The following is a 15,044-nucleotide window of genomic DNA, read 5'->3' on the forward strand; positions in this document are numbered from 1 at the left end:
GGGTCCCGAACCTGCGGGCTCAGGCAATCTACTCACCTCAGCCTCCCAAAGGCACAGGATTACAGGCTGAGCCACCGAGCCTGGCTTTAGTCTTCATTTTTTAAGGTCAGTACTTGAAGTCCTTATTTTCCACTTGTGAATTCTTGTTTCCTTGTGGTTTTTCATTTTCCTTTATTTTAGTTTATATTTCTTGAAACTTTATTAGAGTTCTTTTGAGTCTTGGATTAAGGTGGTGTGTTAGGGTTCTTCAGAGAAACAACCTGTATGAGGGGGAACCAAAAAAACCCAGAATTTATTTATAAAAAAGTGTATATTTATTCTTGCATGTTTAAACTTCAATCATTTTCAAAGTACTCTCCATTTAATGCAATACACTGCCATCAAGACACTTTTTCCATTGCTCAAAACAGTTTTGAGCTTGTCAATTTTGATGCCTTTTAGTGCTTCTGCCATTCTTTGTTTCAACTCTTGCACATCAACAAAATGTTTCCTTTTGAGGATTTTTTTCATCTGGAGAAATAGAAAGAAGTAATTTGAAGTGAGAATGGGTGAATAGGGAAGGTGGGGCACAGGGGTCATGCTGTTTTGGTCAAAAACTGCTGAACACTCACAGGATGTAGGCAGGTATGCTCGTAAATCACCCATCATGAAATGGGCAAACACATTGAAAGAATCTCTAAAATAAAAATTCACTGAAGCTGAACGCAGCTTCTCATGACAATACTGGCTGGTACACTGACGCCAATAGGTTCCTATTATACTTAACTAGCTGGGGAGTCCTGTACTACAAGGGGCCTGCCCTCCAAAAGATAATTCCATTTTCTGGAGGGCCAGTCCCCCACACTGTGTGTGTGAGTATGCTCTTTTTAACATTTGAAGAAATTGGCACATGAGCTTATGGGAGTTGTCAAGTCTGAAATGTGTAGGACTAGCCAGCAGGCTGAGAGTTCTGGCAGTTTATATTATATTCTTGATACTGAAGGCAGTCTTAAAGGCAGAATTCCCAGAATTCTGTATTATTTTGCCAGGGTTGCCTTAAAAATTCTAGAGGCTAGAAGTCTGAAGTTCAGGGTATTGGTTCCTTAGAGAGTTGAGAAGGAAGGATGATTCCAGGTCTCTTTTCTTGTCTTATATGACTGTCTGTGTTCACACGGTATTCTTCCTGTATCTTCACATCATCTTCTCTCTAAGCATGTCTTTGGGTGGTTGAAATTTTCCCTATTTTTAGGACACCAATTATATTGCAGTAGGGCTGACCCTTATGACCTCACTTTGACAGGCGGACACCTTCAGAGTGGATTTGCTTCCGTTTCTGTCTGGTAGCTAGAGCAGTACCAACCAGCCTGACGTTACTTTAATCTCTGTTCAACTTTGCTTTCATTTTCATTTTCTTTCTTCCTCTTTGTCTTCCTCTTCCTCTTCCTCGTCTTCTTTCCTCTTCTTTCTTCTTCTTCCTCCTCCTTTCTTTTTCTTAAAGCCTTGTGACTTGTTCACATTAAAAATGTCAAGTATAATCTATTTATACACTCTTCTAACCACTACCCAAATCAAGATAAGGAATATTTCCATCACCTCACAAAATGCCTTCAGGCACTTTACTAAGCAATACTTCCCTCATCCTGTCCCACCAACACACCCCACTGCCACAGTCCTATAGAGATGAAGGCTGCTCTTGAAATTTACATCAGTGTGATCATGCAGAATGCACTCTCTTGTGGTTGGCTTGTTTTGCTCAACGTCATGTTTTTGAGATTCATCCATGTTATCCAGAGTCCATTCTTTTATTGCTGGGTGGATTTCCAGTGTATGGATATTCCACAATTTTCTTGGACATTTGAGTTTTTGGTTTTTATGAATTAACATTTTTGTGGAATGTGTATTCATTTTTTTTGGTTTTATTCCTAGGAGCGATGGACTTGCTGGGTCATTGAGTAGGCATATGTTTTAACTTTATGAGAAACTGCCAAATAGTTTTCCAACATGGTTTTACCATTTTAAATTTCAGCCAACAGTAAGAGTGTTCCAATGACTCCACATTTCTTACCAGTACTTGATGTCTTTAATTTTTTAATTTTAGCCTTTCTTTTGAGCATGTAGTAGCATCTTATTGTGGTTTTAATTTGTATTTCCCAGTTGATAGTGATGATTATCTTTTCATGTGCATGTGGACCATTTGGATATCTTGTTTTGTGGCATTTCAAATCTTTTGCCATAAGTTTTAATAGAGTTGTTTGCCTTATTGGTTTGTAGTTTTATATCTATTCTTGATACATACCTTTTCAGAAACGTATATTGTATTTTCTCCCAGCCTATGGCTTACCTTCATATTGTCTTAATGCTGACTTTTGGTAAGTGAACAGAGTTGTTTACTTTAAAGTCCAGTTTGCTCTTTAAGTTTATTTTTGTGGTTTGTGGTTTTGTATCTTATTTAAGAAATTCTTGTGTAATCCGGGCCATGAAGACATTTTTCTTTTGATCACTTCTAGAAGTTGTATAGCTTGAAAATGATCCATCTTGAAATAGTTTCTGTGTGTAGTGTGAGGTGTAGAAGTCAAGCTTCATTTTGTTTCCCCACAGGACTATCTAGTTGTTCTAACCTCATTCCTTTTTCTATTTAAGTGCTTTGATATTTTGGTTGAAAATTACTCAATCAAATACATATAGGTATATTTCTGTCCTATTGGTCTCTTCTTCTTCCAGTATCTTATTGTCTGAATTATTGTAGCTTTATAATAAACCTTGAAATCTGGTAGTTTTCTAACTTTGCTTTTCTTTTTCAAGATTGTCTTGCTGTGCTATCCCCTTTGTATACCCACAGAAATTAACTGGTCAGTTTCTACAAAATGATCTGCTTGTATTTTGATTGAGGTTTACTTTATAGATTATTTGGGGAGGAGCTGATATCCTATCAAAGACTTCCAATCCACAAGTATGGCATATCTTTGATTATTTAAGTTTTCTTCATTTCTCTCAGCAGTGCTTTATTTTCAGTGAAGCAGTTTTGCATATCTTTATTTCTGGATAACCATGTTTTGATGTTATTGTACATTTTTAAATCTCACTTTCTGATTGCTTGGTGCTACATAATCATGACATCTGAAAATAAAGGCAGTCTTCTTTCTTTCTGACTTTTCTACCTTTAAATATTGTATTTAAAAGAACTGCAGAGACTGGAGTAAATATTTTCCTCCTCCAGAGTGGGTAAACCCAACCTGTGCGAGAACAAGGATGAGGAGCTAATTATTGTGATCCAATTAGGAATTGAGGATGGTGGGGCTGAGTTTCAGCTTTAGTTAGTTTCAGGTCACCTCTAGTTATAAATGACTCAGGGCAAAATCTGTATTATGTATAGTACAGATCCCTTCCTCTAGCAGAACTCTAGGATCTAAGTCCCAGAGATTTCTCTTTTCTCTCCAGCCCCATCCTCAGCCTCCTTCACTGACCTACATTCAGAAAAAATTCCATAAGAGAGAATCAGTGGGCACAAGAGTCAGCTTTAGGTTTGAGACTCTGGCAGAGTCTAGTCTATTATGCCTGTCCATAAGGTTGTAAAACTACTGGTTTCTCCTACTCCAGCAAAATCTGCCTATTGGAGGCCTAACCGTTTGCCTACACTTATAGAGATTCGGCAGATGCCCCCTGGGTGAAAAAAACTGCCAAAGGCTGTTCTTACCGTGATATTTAGTTGTTTGTGTTCTTGTGTTCACGTGTTCACAACTCTCCAGGGTCTTTAACAATTTTTTTTTTCTAGTTTATTTTGTTTTCTTGCTGCTATGGCTAGAACAATGGGCCCTCATGTTGTTCTGTATCTTAACCCAAAGCTACTAGTCCAGCTCAAGGCTATGGTTGTTGTCCTTGATTATTTTGCTATGAAGTAGTATTTACTTGGCTTCCAGATTTCCATGAGACCCCTCTCTCCATCCCTTAGCTCTGTTTCAAAACAGACATTTTTGCCTTGCAATTTCTTGATGTTAGGTGAGGGTTACGTCTATCTTGCCCTTGTACTGAGGCTGTAGTCGTTTAGTGTCTCTACTTTATGTGGTGAGGGTCCCTTATTGGACCTCCCCCCCACGACCACCCCCCTTCTCCCCACTCAACCATAGATAGTCCTTGGGCAGTGTATCACATGAGACTTGGAAAGCTAACCAGGTTTGCATGTGTCCTCCAAGTGATTGCCAGCTTGTGTCTCTGGATTCTTTCTTAGTTTTAGGGCTGAGTATTCCTTACTTTATTGTCAGCTTAACAGTACATTTTCATAAGATGCATTTTAGATCTTACCCAGTATTTTATTTATTTTCATTAGAAGAGTAGTTCAGGTTGTCTAATTCACCATGCTTTGGGTATGATGCCCTCACTACATTTTGAATCCATCCCTTGGCTCCAACTCCACTAACACTGGTATGTTTCAGGTCCTCCTCACCATCTCTTACCAGGACTACTAAAACAGTCTCTGAACTGATTCTTTTCCTGATTGTCACCTTCAGCTCCCTGATCTTTCTAATACAATCCATAGTACTTTATCCAAAACCTTTGAGGCCAGATATATTTAGTAATACCCTCTTTCCCACCCCCATTTTAGAAAGGTGGTACAGGAGCCGGGCTCAGTGGCTCAGCCTGTAATCCCGCGCCTTTGGGAGACTGAGGTGAGTGGATTGCCTGAGCCGCGGGTTCGAGACCTGCCTGGGCAACTTGGCGAGACCTCATCTCTACAATAAATCAAAAAATTAGCCAGGCATGGTAGCGCGCACCTGTAGTTCCAGACACTTGGAAGGCTGAGGCAGAAGGATCGCTGGAGCCCAGCAGGTCAAGGCTGTGGTGGCCAGGAGCGGCCACTGGACTCCAGTCTGGGCGACAGAGTGAGACTTCAACTCAAAAAAAAAAAAGAAGAAAGGTGGTGCAGTTCATATACCATATTTAACATACTCCTCACACTCCCCCCACTCCCCCAGAGGTAATACCTTGGAATCAAATACATTATTTTTGGACAAAACGTGTCATCATTCATCCTAAGTGAGATAAATGAAGTCTAACATAAGCCTCACATCAGGTCAGGTTTTCCCACCAAGTTAATTGGAGGCCACATTTACCAGAAAAACAGAGTTTCACTTTTCAGAGTTTTTGGATTTCAGAATTGCAGATAATGGGTTGTGAATGGATGCCTGGCATTTCCTTATGTCATTCTTAAAAATGTAACATTCTGCACTGGAGTTTATGCCTCTCATGTGAGCAAGTATAACCTCTTTAACTTCACATGTACAAATAGCCCATTCTGTTTTCGTGTCCTATTGCTCTCCACATGCAACTCATCTTCTGGTCATCTTCATACCTTTGTGCTTTTTGCATATTGTAATCCCTCTTTCTCATAACCACCTTTTCCCACACCCCACAATGTCTTACTCTGGAAATCTGAGTCTCTCAGACAGTTAGGGACTGATTCTTGTGTATTTTTATAGAACCCATATTTAGTTTTTTTCCAGAAATATGCAGATTAGTTTTGTATTTGTTTTCATATCTGTCTTATTAAACTGAAACTTCTTGATAGGTCTTTTGCATTTTTGTTTGTACATACTCTAACATGGTACCTGTTCTGTAATAAATACGTTTCTCAACTAGATTTTTATATTATAATTTTGTGTGAAGGTTTGTATCCTGTTTTCTGTGTGTTAATTTATTTTCTTTTTGTTTTCTTTGGGTTTTCACTGAAATGCCCCACCCACAGCCTTTTCTAGACCTGAAAATTCCTGGTAGAATTCCTGAAAATTCTAAAATGACTGATTTTTAGACAGGACTTTTGGGATATGAACATCAGGTAGTATGAAAAAATCTGAGAAATTAACAATAAATGTCAAGTAGATCTCTTGGCAAATTGCTGGAACCTAGTCCTAGGTAGGAGATTTATGTGGACTGTAGAAACAAGCATGAATGAGGAACGAAAGGTCTGGGAATTTGGGCAAGAGGAAGCAAAATTTAGGAGGACCATGTAAAGCAAGTTTGAACCCTAACCCTAAAATAATGGGAGTCTTGGATAGGAAATCAGGTTAGGATCTTGGGTAAAGACCCTTTCTTGAAACTTGGAACTTAAAGCAGAGGCTTAATGATATTTCAGTGTAAGGAAGGAGAATGCTTATCAGAAACCAGATATATTATCATATCAGGTCAATTTGAGACTGAACCATAACTTTGAGTTTCTTAGTTTTATTACCCAGCTGAAGGTAAATTTATTTCTCGAGCTTGTGGTCAGCGCCAAGGTAGAATATGGAAGTTGTATTATGTGCCAAAATAATTTACCCTAATCATAGTGGGTACTCTAAAGACAAATCTCAGCAATGAGAGTAAAAAAAAAAAAAATACTGGAACACTACCACTTGCTTGGGTTGTACTTGTTAAACTAAATTTTTCTTATATTCATGTTATTTATTTTTCATCCTCTCTTCCATTTTCTTAAATCTTCAGAAACTGTATGAGCTGAATAACCTTCATGCACTGATGGCAGTGGTTTCTGGCTTACAGAGTGCCCCAATTTTCAGATTGACTAAAACATGGGCGGTGAGTAATTGTCCTTAATTAATGAAAGGTTAGATTTCCTCTAGGAAATAAAGATGTGTTTGCTTCTTTTATAGTTCTTACTAACATTAATATTATGATAATAGAAGGATTTTTAAATTTCTTTGTACTGTGTTCTTTGAAACCTACATTTTCTCTCCGTAAGCATTCCACTAGTTTTGCAAAGTAATTTTTGGGTAGATTGCACTTTGATGCTTGGTTTCTGCTCTTCAGGAATCATTTTTGTAGAACCACTTTAAGCATCTTTGACAACATTGTATTTCATATTCAGCTAATGGGAAGGTATGAATGCAAAAAAATTAAGTTGCTTTTAATCATGTAAAGATAATGCTTTTGGAGTTTGAGGAGTATCTAAATTGTAGGTTTAAAAAAATTACTGATTTCAATTTCCATTATTTTTTAGTCAGTAAACTTTAAGTTTTTTTCTTAGAAATAGTGGAAAATCTGAGGGTTAACGTGGAATTGTTTGATCTTGCTGCACATTCTGATATTGTTATGTTATGATATGAATTTTGACCTCTGCAAATGTGTGGTGTGCAGTTTCATATTTGAGTGACATGATATTGGACTCAGTCTTTCCATGTATTCTTCATTTAGGTTTTATATAAGTAAAATGTTATAGTCAATTAAATTTATTTACATTCAATACTGTTCTTTCATGTTAAAGAACAGTGATTTTGTTTGGAGTCTATTACATTTTGTACAAAGGATGAATGTATTTTTAAGGCTCTTGCTGAAAACATGAGAGACTTTTTAAAACTTTTTTTTTCATTACTTAACTATAATTTTATTTTTAATTAACCAAGTACTATGATTGCTTTTTATAATATCTGAAGAGACAGATGTTTCTCATGAAAACCAACATAGATTTCTATATTGGAAAACATTAATGTGGAAAAGCTTATGATCCTTTTTATATTTCATTTGTATTAAAGAAACACCTGGGTGAAGGGTTTTCTTACTTTAAAAATTCCTTTTAATAATGATGGCCTTATTCTCTTTTCTTAAAATTTCTATTTCATGGAGGAATGGAAATGATTATAAATATACAGTTATGAATTCCATCTTTAAAGTTTTAGGGAAAGAATTATACTCTGATTTATACTGTGGCTTACAAGTAAGATACATTTCTCTCAAGTTAAATTTTATTTTCCTTGAAGATATTTTCATTGTCTCTCTCATGTATTTGTATGGAAAACATAATTTTTATTTGGTAACAGATCCATTATTACCTGAATGAAACTTTGGGTGTTTGTATTAAATTTTAAAATTTTAAGCTGTTTCATAAAATATTTATTTTGTTTTGTTTTGTTTTGTTTTGACTTGAAATCTCACTCTATTGCCCAGGCTGAAGTGCAGTGGAAAGCTCATGGCCACCGCAGCCTCAACCTGCTGGGCTCAGGTGATCCTTCTGCCTTAGCCTTCCAAGTAGCTGGAACTACGAGCTCGTGCTACCATGCCCGGCTTATTTTTTGAATTTATTTTAGTGACAAGGTCTCACCAAGTTGCCCAGGCCGGTCTCGAACCCCTGAGCTCAGGCAGTCCTCTCGCCTTGGCCTCCCAAAGTGCTGGGATTACAGACTTGAGCCACTGTGCCTGACCTTCATAAAATATTTAATACAAACAAATAAAATACAAAAAAAAATTTATTTGGTAACAGCCCTATTATTTACCTGAATAAAACTTGGAGTGTTTGTATTAAATTTTAAACTATTTCATAGGATATTTAAGTGCCAGGCATTGTCTAATTGTTTAACATACAATAGTGAATGGTGTAGAAAAAGTTCTATTCTCATACAGGTAACATTCTACTGGAAAAAGAAATTGTAAATAAATGAATGAAATATCATAAATAGTGATAGATGCTCTGAAGAAAAATAAATGTGACAGAAAGGAAAGCAGAGCAGTACAGTTTTATATAATGTGGTAAGAGAATCTCTGATAAGTGACCTTTGAGTAGAGACCTAGAGAAATTGAGGGAACCATTTATGTGGATATCTGGAAGAAAAGAATTTAAAGTAGAGGTAATAGCCAATACGCAGGTTGAGATGTGTTCAAAGAATAGGATGGTCAGTGTTGGTGAAGTGAAATAAGCTAGGGAGATAGTGGGTGAAAGGAGATGCGTTCAAAGAGATGGTGTGATCAGATAATTGAGATGTGGTTTTCTCATATTCAGAGAGGTATAGAGAAAGACCACCATGACGTGGGGCTTCTATTGTACACATACTATGTTCGAGTTGGCTGATAAACAGCAGTGAGAGACACAGGCTTAAGGGAGTGGCTGGGACTAGAGAGGTATTTTTGTGAGCATCAGCATATTTAAAGCTAGATGGGATCACCTAAGGAGTGAGCACAGATGAAAAGTCCTGGGACTTTCCAAGATTTAGAGATTGGAAAAATGGGGAGGGAGAACTGAGAAAGAAAATCACGAGTAGGACATAATTTTCCGCCATCAGGTAAAGAAAGTGTTAAAGATTGATCACCCTTGCCAAATGCTGCTAATAAGTTAAGTAAGGTGCTAGTCTTGAGATAACCTGGCAACTGGAGAGGGTTGGGGACCTGGGCAAGAATGACCAGTCCAGTGGTTGGGAGAAAAGTGACTGGAGTTAAGAGAATGGTGGTGAAGAAGTGGGGCAGCAAGCGTAGAGCATGCTTTTGAGGAATTTTGTGGCAAAGGACTGCAGTGGGGGTAGCGCAGAGAAATCTGGCAATAGTTGGAAGGGAATGTGAGGCCAAAGATTTGCCGTGTTGCATTTTGTTTTAGGAGATGTCCTCTGTAACAGTGTGTTCATGCTGGTGGCAGTGGTGTAGTAGAATGGGGAAAATGGTGAGAGAACAAGTGTTCTACCAATGAAATTCTTGATTGGATGAAAGAGAGTTAGATTAGTACTCTAGTGCAGCAGGGACAGTTTATCCATTTTAGCAGGAGGGAAGGAAATTTGTTTGGTTGAAGATGCAGGTAAGTTGGTCGATTTAGTGGGAGGATTCTGTGGAAGTTCTTCAGATTGCTTTGTTCTTTACAGACATAAAAAAGCAAGTTCTTAGTTGAGAGATGAGGGAAAGGTGTTGGAGGTTTAAAGAAAGAGGAAAGGATGTAAAAGTCATTTAGGAGAATGTGATAGTGCATTAACTAGGCAAACATAATAAGTTTCACAAGCTTTGTGAAGGATTTTTTGTGAAATTTCAATTTAATTTAAATTTAAAGTGAAACCAGTCAGCCAGCAAAGTTATGTATTCTCCTGCCAGGTTCAGGTGCTCGACATAAGATTGCAGTAGTGCCAAGAATTGTGTTGAAACTTGGGAGTTTTCTAGGCTTGTTTGTACCAGAGAGGTCATGGGTAGCACTAGGAATGAAAGAGTGAACGTGTAAGAGTTGTTTTATTGATAGATGAGGAAACTAAGTCAAGTGAAAGGAGGGAGATGACAAACAGTGAAAAGGTGGGATGGCCACTGGGTTAGAAGTCAATGAGTACTGAATTCAGAGTGAGCAAGGGAGTGGAAACTGAGAATGGTAGAAGATAAGATCATTGGAGGAGGAGAAGTAAAAAACGGAGAAACCAGGGTATTGGCATTATTACCTCCATGGACATGACAATCACCAAGATTATCATAAGATTAATATTGGTTCATGGGCTATTTTTCTCCAACTATTAAAATCTTCAAGATATAGGAGACAAATGATTTGTCAGTCTATAAATGACAGTAACATAAGTATTACGATCTAGTGCTCTCTTGTCTAATATGCTAGCCACTAGCCATATGTGGCTATTGATTTGAATAATTAAAAGTAAGTAAAATTAAAAATTCAGTTCTTCTGCCATACTCGTGGCTATTGTACTGGATAGCCAGACGTAGATTTCTGTCACCACACAAAATCCTATTGGACAGCACTGAACTAGTGCCTCGAACTTAATAGAAGCTGGAGGATTTTAGGAAGGAAACTGGGATGATTGAGCTGAAATAGATTGTAAAGAGCAAGGAGCAAGAACTATACCAACCTACCTCCAGACTTATGTGTTACAAGGTTTATAAGAAAAGAAAGAACACTTAGAGAAAAGATTAAGAATGTGGGTTTTATAGAGGATGGACCATGAGTTCAAGGGGATATGGTTAGAAAGATTTGGGATTTTTTTTTTCTTTAACTGATAAAGGAAATGCGCCAAAAAGCCTAGAGCATTCTCTATAGGGAAAATACTAGGAGCTTTCTCCTTAACATCCAGGAAAAGGATGCCCATTTTCACTGTTTCTATTCAGCATAGAATCTTAATGTTGAATAAAAGCAATGAAATGTTCATAGCAACATTATTCACAATAGCCCAAAGGTAGAAACAACCCAAGCATCTTTCTTTGGTGAATGAATAGATGAAATGTGGTATATACAAGGGAGGACCTCCCAAAAAGCTAGAATTTATTCATAAAAATTGTATATTTATTTTTACACGTCTAAACTTCAGTTACCTTCAAATTGCTCTCCATTTGATGCCAGTACACCCATTGAGATGTTTTTTTTCACTGCCCAAGAATTTTCGAACTTGTCAATTTTGATGCCTTTTAAGAAGTACTTCTGCTGTTTTTTTGTTTTACCTCTTCTACATTGGCAAAACATTTCCCTTTGAAGACTTTTTTCGTCTGGAGAAACATAAAAGGGTCACTTTGGGCAAGATAGGGTGAATGAGGGGGTGGGCACAAGGGTCATGCTGTTTTTGGTCAAAAACTGCTGAACACTCAGGATGGTATAGGCAGGTGCACTCATAAATTAGCCATCATGAAATGGTCAGACGCATTGAAGAATCTCAAAAAAAATTCACTGAAGCTGAATGCAACCTCTCACAACAACGCTACCTGATACACTGATGCCAGTGAGTTCCTAGAACACTCACCTAGTGGGTGAAGCCTGCACTACGAGGGGCCTGCCCTCCAAACAATAATTCCATTTTTGGGGGGAGTCCCCACTCATGCCTATAATAGAATATCTTTCTGCCTTAAAAAATAAAATTCTGGCACATGCTACACCTTGGGTGAATCTTGCAGATATTATCCTAAATGAAATAAAACAGACTCAAAAAGACAAATATTGTATAGATCCACTTATTCGGAGTACCTTGAGTAGTCAAATTCATAGATACAGGAAGTAAATTGGTAGTAGCCAAGAACTGGGGGAAATGGGAATGATGAGTCTTAGTTTCATGATGAAGTTTGATAACATGAAAAAGTTTCAGAAATGGATGGTGGTGATGGTTGCACAATAATGCAAATATAATTAATGCCATTGAACAGTACACTTAAAAATGGTTAAAATTGACCAGGCTCGGTGGCTCAACCTGTAATCCCAGCACTTTGGGAGACCAAGGTGAGTGGATTGCCTGAGCTGGGTTCAAGACCAGCCTGGGCAACTTGGCAAGACCTCATCTCTACTATAAATCAAAAATTAGCCAGGCATGGTAGCACACCCCTGTAGTTTCAGCTACTTGGAAGGCTAAGGTGGAAGGATTGCTGTAGCCCTGTAGGTCAACGCTGGGGTGGCTCTGAGTGTGCTACTGCACTCCAGCCTAGGCAACGGAGTGAGACTCCAACTCAAAAAAAAGGAAATGGTTAAAATTGTCAATTTTATATTATGTATATTTTACTTCAGTTTTTAAAATAGGACTTACTAAAGCGACTGAATATGTGAACAACATATAAAGTCAGTTATATGTGAAACAAAAATGTCATTCAAAAGAACATCATAATATTAACAAAATAAACTAAATAATAAATGGAACAAAATATGTTAGACTTATATGCAAAAAGTTACAAAGCTTTACAGGAAGTCATTAAAGAAGAACTAAATAAATGGAGCAAAGCCCATGTTCATGGATAGGAAAATTTAAAAATTCTGGTTCTCCCCAAATGTATATAGATTGTGTACAATCTAAAATCCCAATCTGGATGTGTGACATGATCTTACATGTAGAAAATTCTAAAGATTCTACCAAAGAACCATCTGAACTAATAAAAGAACTCACTAACATTACAAGATACAAAATCAGCATATAAAAATTACATTTCTGTATGCTAAGAATGACCTATCTGAAAAGAAATTAAGAGAATACAAAGGTTCTTGCATAATGAACATTTGTATACCTAACCCTGAATTGTACCCCAGATCTTTAAAATAAATAAAATAAAATAAAAATTTTAAGAAGAAAATAATCTCATTTATAATAGCACCAAAAATAATAAACTACTTAGGAATAAATTTAACCAAGGAGGTAAAAGACCTGTACACTGTAGTAAACTGTGTAATATTGATGAAAGAAATTGAAGGAGACACAAATCAATGGAAAGATAACCTTATGTTTGTAGATTGGAATAACTCATATCGTTAAGGTGTCCATACTGCCCAAAGCAAACTATAGACTCATTACAGTCTCTATTAGAATTCCACTGACATTCATATGGAACCACAAAAAGACTCAGAATAGTCAAAGCAATCTTGAGCAAGAACCAGAGGTAGAGGCATCACATTACCTGATTTTAAAATACATTATAAAGCTATAGTAATCAAAACATTATGGTACTAGCATGAAATACACATATAGACCAAAGTAACAAAATAATAGAGCCCAGAAATAAATACATGCATTTACAGTTAATCTTCAACAAAGGTGCCAAGAATACACAATGGAGAAAGGATAGTCTCTTCAATAAATGGTGCTGGGAAAACTGAATGACCATATGCAAAAGAATGAAACTGGGCGCTTATCTCATGCCATATACAAAAATGAACTCAAAATATATTAAATACTTAAACATAAAACCTGAAACTGTGAAACTACTAGAAGAAACATGGGGAAAAGCTTCTTGACATTGGTCTGGACAGTGATTATTTTTATATAATCCCAAAAGTACAGGCAACAAAAGCAAAAATAGACAAATGAGATTGCATTAAACTAAAAAACTTATGCACAGCCAAGGGAACAATCAGCAGACTGAAGAGACAGTCTGTGGAAGGTGAGAAGATATTTGCAAGCCATACATCTGATAAGGGGTTAATATCCAAAATACAGTCATGTGTCACTTAATGACTGGGATGCGTTTTGTAAAATGTGTCATTTGGCGGTTTTGTTGTATGAACATCATAGAGTGTATTTACACAAGCTTAGCTAGTAAATCATACAACACTCCTATGCAACAAACCTTTTACAGCAGCTAGTAAATCCTACAACGCTCCTATGCAACAAACCTGTTACAGCATGTTACAGTACTGAATACTATAGGCAAGTGCAACACAGTAATAAGTATCTGTGTATCTAAACATTAAAAAGCACAGTAAAAATATGGTTTTATAATCTTATGGGACCACAGTCTTACATCCATTTCATTCTTGACTGACAATTATGCACATGACTAAAATAAGGAACTCAGACAATGCGATAGCAAAAAAGGATCTGAATAGCCATTTCTCGAAAGAAGACAGACATGTCCAACAGGTATATGAAAACGCTAATCATCAGGGCAATGCAAATCAAAACCACAGTGTGATACCTCATTCCTGCTGGAGTAGCTATTGTTAAAAAGACAAAAGATAACAAGTGTTGGCAAGGATGTGGAGAAGGGAAACTCTTTATAAAGAGTTTGGTGGGAATATAAATTGGTACAACCATTACGAAAAACAAGGTGGTTCCTCAAAAAAATTAAAATAGAACTACCAAATGATCCAGCAATCTGACTTCTGTATGTATATCCAAAAGAATTGAAACCAGTATGTCAAAGAGATATCTGCACTCCCATGTTCATTGCAGCATTATTCACAATTGCCAAGATATGGAAGCATCCTAAGTCTTTGTCAGCAGATGAATGGATAAAGAAAGTGTGGCACAATGGTATATTATTCAGCCTTAAAAAAGAAGGAATCCTGGCATTTCCAACTATGTAGATGAACTTGGAGATCCTAAGTGAAATAAGCTAGACACAGAAAGACAAACACTGCATGATCCCGTTTATATGTGAAATCTAAACAAGTCAAACTCATAGAAGCAGAAAGTAGGAGGATGGTTGCTAAGGGCAGGGCAAATGGGAAAATGCTGGTCAGTGGGTACAAATTGTCAATTATGTAGGATGAATAAGTTCTGGAGTTCTAACGTACACCATGGTGACTGTAGTTAATAACGCTATATTGTATACTTGAAATTTGCTAAGAGAGTAGATGTTAAATGTTCTTATACACACAAGTGGTAACTGATTGTGAGGTAACGGATATGTGTTTTTGGTTTTTGTTTGTTTATTTGTTTTGGAGCTGGAGTCTCACTCTGTCACCCAGACTGGAGTGCAGTGACCGCTCCTTGCCACCGCAGCCTCGACCTGCTGGGCTCTGGTGATCCTTCCACCTCAGCCTTCCGAGTAGGGAATTACAGGCATGCGCTACCAAGCCCGGCTGATTTTTTGATTTATTGTAGAGATGAGGTCTCGCTGCCCAGGCGGGTCTCGAACCCACGGGC

General features: G+C 37.3%; 1 protein-coding gene across 2 annotated transcripts in view; it reads left to right on the forward strand.

Annotated features, from left to right (window-relative positions):
- Positions 1-15,044, forward strand: part of RALGPS2 (Ral GEF with PH domain and SH3 binding motif 2) — a 161,042-nt gene that overhangs the window by 73,765 nt on the left and 72,233 nt on the right. For both annotated transcript variants that reach the window (XM_008073808.2, XM_008073809.2), the window contains one exon: positions 6,454-6,546. In XM_008073808.2, the coding sequence (XP_008071999.1) occupies positions 6,454-6,546 (93 nt within the window). The remainder of the gene's footprint in view (positions 1-6,453; positions 6,547-15,044) is intronic.

This window comes from Carlito syrichta, unplaced genomic scaffold (assembly GCF_000164805.1).
Source record: "Carlito syrichta isolate Samal-C Ts95f unplaced genomic scaffold, Tarsius_syrichta-2.0.1 Scaffold316187, whole genome shotgun sequence".
NCBI classification, from domain to species: Eukaryota; Metazoa; Chordata; class Mammalia; order Primates; family Tarsiidae; genus Carlito; species Carlito syrichta.